Genomic DNA, 6843 nt, shown 5'->3' on the forward strand with positions numbered 1-6843 from the left:
AATAACAATGTAGGGCCTAAGTGCATTTGCTGTGCCACTGATTACATGCCAATAGCCTTCATCTGCCAAGACACTCGTCCTTCTCCGCTGAAGTACTCAGCCAGTTTCTTCCTTGTTTCCGAAGCTCTTTTCGAATGTGTGTTTGTCGAGCGAGCTCCTCTCAATGACGGTAGTTCTGTCCCATTGGAACGCCACTGGCCGGGGTGAAAAACTCCTGTGTCAATGTCTTCATAGTCAACCCATCCTCTTTCAAAGTACGTTGCTGGTGACGTTGTTCGCAACCAGTTGTGGAGAGTACATGTACATTGTACAATCAGATCTAGAGTTTCTAAATCAACTTCGATATCTTTTCCAAAGATTCTAAATCTTGCTGCCATTATACCAAACGCGTTTTCCACCACTCTGCGTGCACGCGATAAACGATAGTTGAATATTCGTTCCAATAATGTCAAATTTCTTTTCGAAAAGGGCTTCATTAAGTTCGGTGACAAAGGGAACGCGTCATCCCCCAAAATAAAGTAGTCATTAGGAAAATTTAGCTTACTATTGTCTATAGCTGATTTAAGCTAGGACAACCGGAATACACTTGCGTCATTGGCTCTTCCATTGGTTCCCACATCTATGTATATAAATTTACAATCAGCATCTACCAATGCCAAAAGTATAACGCTGTAACCTCCTTTGTAGTTGTAAAACTCAGAGCAACTCCCAGGCGGACGTTTTATGGCCACATGCTTTCCGTCAATAGCACCACAACATAGAGGAAAATGCCATTTTGTTTCAAAATTTTGTTGTATTTCCACCCATTCCTCGGATGTTTGCGGAACCTAAAAAGGAAATATTAGTTACAAACTAAAATTTGCAAGTGCGTACAAACACGTTTACACAAACATAGAGAGTTGTGAGTTCGGTAAATTATTGGTTATCTTGTAATTTCAGGTTACACCAGTTACCAGCGCTAAAGATGATGGGAAGGATGAAGAAATTGGCGAATCTGAAAATCAAACTGTTGACAGTGAACAGAATGTCGACAAATCGATTGAAGAGGACTCATCACAACCCCCAGTTGTGCCTACTTTTCACACACATAATACCAAAAAACGGCGTGTAAGCAACTTATCTAAAGTTGAGGGTGCGATTGCAAAATTACAAAAAATAACTGAGAGTCGCCCGTCAACTTCAAACAAAGTCCAGCCCGACGAGGTTGACGTATTTGGAAAATATGTTGCAGCTCAGTTGAGGGACCTTCCCATGAGGAACCGACTTACTTGCCAAGACAAAATTCAATCTATGCTAACAAAAGAGAGATTGCAATTGTTGGAATCCCCACGACCTTCACCTTCCCCGATGTTATCTGGAGCCTCGTCCTACGTCGGTAATTCTGATGACGACGATAGTATTCAAAACGAATTTATAGCTGAAGGAGATTTTGTTTACAGACATTTACATTGAAATGACATTACCTGACAAACAAATTTTGTTCTGTGTACTTTACAAATCATTACAATTAATATTACATTTCATAATAAATTGTACTAACGAAAATTGATATTTTTTTTGAATCACCTCTTTTATGGTTAGCATAGTTGTTGGGAGTGACAACCCCTAAAAGATATGCACATTTCTGCACTTATTTACTTTCAACTCACCAGTCTTACTAAGAATTTGCTACTCTTTTTACAAATGTTTATTAAATGATACAAAAGACAGGCGCCTACCCAGCGTCGAATAACATGGGTACCTGGGGGAAACCCTGGGGGGTAAAGGCGGTCAAGGGCGTGATGCTGATCACATCACCCCTACTCACGACCGGATCAAGAAAGTGTGGGGCGTTACCCCCACACCCCCTATACGCCTTCATGGCGTGGTGCTAAGCACAGGGGAACACTTTACCTTTTTTTTTTTACCTTTTACAAAAGACAGGCCCAGTCTTGATTTTTCTACTACCCTATAATATAAATTAACAAGTTAGCAAGCAATAATTGTGAGATCTTACCTTCATATGTTGTTGTAATGCTGTCGTTATTGCTGTAAGTACTTCTGGCATAAAACTAGAAATGGTGTTGGCTAGTATTCGAAACATCATTGCTAGAGTTTGGTAACTGTCACCAGTAGCTAAAAATCGTAAGGCAACCTCTAGATTTGGACGGGCAGGAACTGCGTTTCTCATTAGCGTATCTGTTTTTGATATTTTATGTTCAATTAAATTACACAGTTCGTTAAATTGCCCCACACTCATTCTCATAATTCTCTTGTATTCCAGAGGATCCTCCTCCGCAAGTTCGGGCAGTATTGTAGCCGAAGCTCCCAGCTGATCTCTACGACACACCCAGTCTTTAACCCAGTACGCCCGCTTTTTGGTTACTATTTCTTGAAGCTCTTCACTTAAACAATGTGCAATATCACTTACAGCCTCATCAACAGCTTCCACGAACTCTTCATCAACCTCCTCCATGTTCTCACACATCCTCTGACTGTTGCACTCACCACGTCCACACAAAAAAACTGGCTACTGGCTGCCACTAATGGAAGCCATTACTGTCCTCGTGTGTAAGCCTACTGTCCGGCCATTTCACTGGCTGACACTTCTAGTCGCCAGTACTGGCGGCCAGTACTGTCCCCGTGTGCAGGGGGCTTTAGTAAAGGGCGCCGTGGAAGTAAAAGAAAATTATACTGCGTATCAGTTGCTGATGTGTGAGGAGAACTTTTCATACGCTCCCTTCCAAATTCGAACAATTTCTCACCTAGGAAAAGAACCTAACATAGGAAATATTATAGTGTTTCATGGGGAAAAGACTAATTTTGCCTCACAACTGCCATCTGTTGTTCTTTTTACATACTATTTATCTTCTTCCATAGTTGATGATAGAAGAGAAGATACATTCTGTTGTAAATAGGATTCTTTTCAGTTCGTTAGGAACCAGTATAGTTGAAAATGTTACTTTCCTTTCACGAAAGCCTTGAAAATTAATTTTGATGCACTTTAGATTGTCTACGTAGTCTATGTAAACTACAACCCAATGTAATCTATGCGTAGATTACGTGTAGACAACACATGCAGACGTAAACTTATAGTGTACGACACATCACTGGTCATCATATTCAACAATGTAAAGATAATAAAAAGGCCAATAAACAACAGCATAATTCCATTCCTTAAAACAACATAGGATGTAGAATACTAAAGAATGAAAATAGTGATTAACAATTTGCCTATTATTATATATACCGTTGGCTGTACAGTCTGCTACAAAATTAATAGACAGCAGTTAGTGATATTTTTCTTATTTTACCGGCCTTCCCGATGACGTGGTGTAAAAATTAAACCAGGTTAGATCCTCATTGGAGGTACATTGTACAGTGTCTCTCAAAAGTTTTAGGACAACGACATTTTAAACTAGGCAACACAATTTACACAAGGTGTTGGTGGGTTGCGTGTAGAGTTAGGCTCAATTTCAGGGTTGCCACATGCACAATAAATATTTATAAAATACGCGAAAGAAATAAAAACAAGTATTAGTGTATAAAAAGTATTAAAAATATCAATATTATATCGCAAGTGACAAAATTCTTTCTGAAAGAAAAATAATAGGCTTTCTAGCATTTCATCGCTGATGAGTCTACATAAAGGAGAAGAGGTGAGAGAAAACGAGAGGTGACAAATGACAGGAGAAAGAGAAAGCGAGAGGAGAAGAGGAAAAGTAGAGGAGAGAAGAAAGAGAGGATGGACGAGGAGAGGAGATGTAGTGAGGAGAATGGAAAAATATTCTAGGAGAGATGAGGAAAATGGAGCAAAGGAGAGAAAAGAGAAGGAAAATGAGATGAGAGAAGAGTGGAGAGTAGAATAAAGGAGAGAAAAAGAGAAGAACGAAAAGAAGAGGAGAAAAGTGCGTGGAGTCGGAAATCTAAGACAGGAAAGGAGATACGAGGAGTGGAGATGAGTGGGATGGAGATAAGATGCGAGAAAAGTAGGGAAGGAGATATGAGATAAAATCAGAGCAGAAGGAGGGGAGAGAAGAAGGAGAAGGAGAAGAGAAGAACAGAAGGGACTGAAGAGAAGAGGTAGTTGCAGAAAATATCGTCTCAGCGTCAAGAATTGATGCATTGGTCAAATTATCGACATGAAACATTCAATAACATTTTGAAATGTATTGGAGAATGTATTAAATCGGTGCGAAATGCCTTTTGGCTTAGTTCAGAACAAGGTAAAATCTTCCATGTAGGATCTTCGATTTTACCTGCGATTATACCACTAAAAACATGAATGTAATTTTAATATTTATAAGAATTATCCAATTTTTGTCCAATTCTCGGTTCGTTGAAATGGAGATTTTGTAATTTAATATTTCCCCTCCCCACATCGTTAATTCCAAACTGAATCATTCCGTTTCACACGGGGTGAACAATGAACACAATGGGATAGGTCTAAAACTTACGAAAATGTTCTGCCACCGGAAGGGTTTGAACCTACGACCATCAGATTGACAGTCCTGAACGTTAAACACTACACTACAAGCTTTCGCTTCTGAAAGTAAGTAAAAGGAGCTGACCAATGTGAAATGTAGATGCAACTCTCCTACATGTAATGCGTAAACAATACTTGTTTGTAACAAAGAAAACGAAGGTAGTACGACTCGGAGGAAACATTTAATGGAGAATTGCACATGATGAGAACTTTTCATTCGATATTTGCGGAGGTATCCTTGCATTGAACTCGAGTGGGAAAAGGGGTAAAATTAGTATGTCCTGAATTGCCACAAATATAAATAGTTATTTCATTAATATTTGTCAATGTCTTTGAAGCAGTACACAATTATCGTTAAAGTATTATAATTCACGATCTTATACATGAAAATATCCCTTTGAACGTGTGTCAATTCATTTATTTGTTTATTTTTTATAAATTCCATTAGCAGAACAATGTAGCTACTATACACTGCTATTACAATTAATGTTACCATGCTCTTGTTTGTAATAAAAGGAGAATTAAAAGAAGAACACCTCCTAAAGAGGATCGAACCTGGGACCACAATCAATGCTTTCAAGAACTCTAACCACTACATCACGCCCTTACTTTCGATTGAAACAACAATTTTTAAGTATTCTGTCTCTCCAATATTGTAAATGAAGTTGGGTATACATGTGGTTGAACTTTTACTTTAATTTTGGATTGCTTTCTTGTAGTATAGCAGATATCCTCGAGAAATAATTTTCGAAGTGATGAAGAAAAACGAGAATATTGGTAGTTGTGAAAATGCGAGTTATTTCTTCTAACTTATTATTGTGATTAGACATTATTAATGAAAAATATCTAGAGGCTTGAATATTGCAGGACGATGTTCTTTTCCTGTGATACTGCAACAGACGAAATGCTTGTTTACTGACGCAAGTCTGGTGTTCAGAACAGTCTTATGAAATGTATTTGCTGTTGCGTAAGGTAACACGAAGTAATTACACCGTTTGCGAACTACCAAATCTGCGCAACGTTAGACGTAAACAAGCGGAAAATTTTATTCTTCACACTTGACAGTATTAGTCAAGAGAGACTCGTGGGACACTGTGTTAAGGTGCTGGAGTAAATCCTTCTTATTTTTCTTCCTCGAAGGGCAACAATTTTTATAGTAGAGCAACAGTAGTTCCGCTCTTTCTTATTTCTTTTAAAATCTTCCACATTCCTTTCATTGGGTTAAATATAAATAAAAGTATGCTTGCATATCTGTCATTGACGTAGACCAGGCCAGTACGCAGGATTTCTTTGAGGGAGTGGCCAGACCCTAATATATATATATATATGTGTGTGTGTGTGTGTGTGTGTGTGTGTGTGTGTGTGTGTGTGTGTGCTTTTGCAGATGCTACCTTATGGGGACACTCGTCAGTTGTGAATCCACCTTATGGGGACCACACCGACTTGTGGGGACCAAAATCCGGTCCCCACAAGGAAATCGTTACGAAAATACATTTAGAAGCCTCGGATCACTACCCTTGAATTTTTGAGGAACGATATCGGAATTACCTAATAGGAAGTACATGGAAGAACCTGATGGATAGCATCCTTACTTGGGAAAATTTGTTTTTCACCTGTCCCCATAGGGTGGCAAATTTCAATTCAACGTGTGGGATGAGCTTACTATTTTCCACACCAGGTGGCAGAAAAATCGCGTCCGCGTTACACACCCACACGCTCTGGTTTTATCGCCCTTGTCGGTACCCGGGGGGAAGTGGAGTAAGGCGGGAGGTTTCGGGTGTTGGTGCGGTGAGAGGGGGAGCGCATACACACGATTTCTTTCCGAGTAGACCTTGTGGGTACCGGAGAATCACCTCCCGGTCAAAGGCCAAGATATTTAAGGTGTATCGGCGCTCGTCAGGAGAGGTTGAGACAGTGTCTGGCTGAAGGTCACTTTTTACCCCACAGCTTTCTGGAATTCGATTTCTGAAATACTTTTAATTCTAATTATTTGGCGCCATTGCCCTCTATCTAAATCTATGTTTCGTAACCGGTGTTCCTCCACAAGGTCACGGGTGTGCTGCGAACTTTTGTCTGTAGTAACAAATTGAATGTAAATTATTTAATCCGACTACCATGCCAGAGACCCGAGTTCGATCCCCAGCGGGGGAGAACCGGTATATTTTCCACCTGGTCAAGCGGTTCTGGTGCCCACCCAGCGTCGTATAAAATGGGCACCTGGAGAAAACTTTTGGCGAAAGAAGGTGGCCATGGACGTGGTGCTGATCACTTCACCCCCACCTTCGACCGTGATCAAGAAAGTGTAGGGTCCAAACTCCACGCCCACTTTACTCCTTCATGGCATGGTGCAATGCACAGGGAAACACTTTACTTTTTAC

At 40.0% G+C, this 6843-nt stretch overlaps 1 protein-coding gene across 1 annotated transcript; it reads right to left on the reverse strand.

Annotated features, from left to right (window-relative positions):
* Window positions 1-566: 566 nt before the first annotated feature.
* Window positions 567-2455, reverse strand: LOC145980875 (uncharacterized). The gene is made up of 2 exons (XM_083113958.1): window positions 1997-2455; window positions 567-827 (listed from the first exon to the last, which is right to left on the reverse strand). Exons 1-2 carry the CDS (start codon window positions 2453-2455, stop codon window positions 567-569), a joined length of 720 nt encoding a protein of 239 aa, XP_082970084.1.
* Between the last annotated feature and the right edge of the window lie 4388 nt (window positions 2456-6843).

This window comes from Lepisma saccharinum, chromosome 28 (assembly GCF_977018435.1).
Source record: "Lepisma saccharinum chromosome 28, izLepSacc3.1, whole genome shotgun sequence".
Lineage (NCBI taxonomy): Eukaryota > Metazoa > Arthropoda > Insecta > Zygentoma > Lepismatidae > Lepisma > Lepisma saccharinum.

Bases quoted from the DNA above. Each gene is read 5' to 3' on its own strand.
- LOC145980875 (XM_083113958.1), bottom strand. From the start codon at position 2,455: ATGGAGGAGGTTGATGAAGAGTTCGTGGAAGCTGTTGATGAGGCTGTA. The intron at 828-1,996 runs GTAAGATCTCAC...TTTCCTTTTTAG, and splicing joins CATTACAACAACATATGAAG to GTTCCGCAAACATCCGAGGA.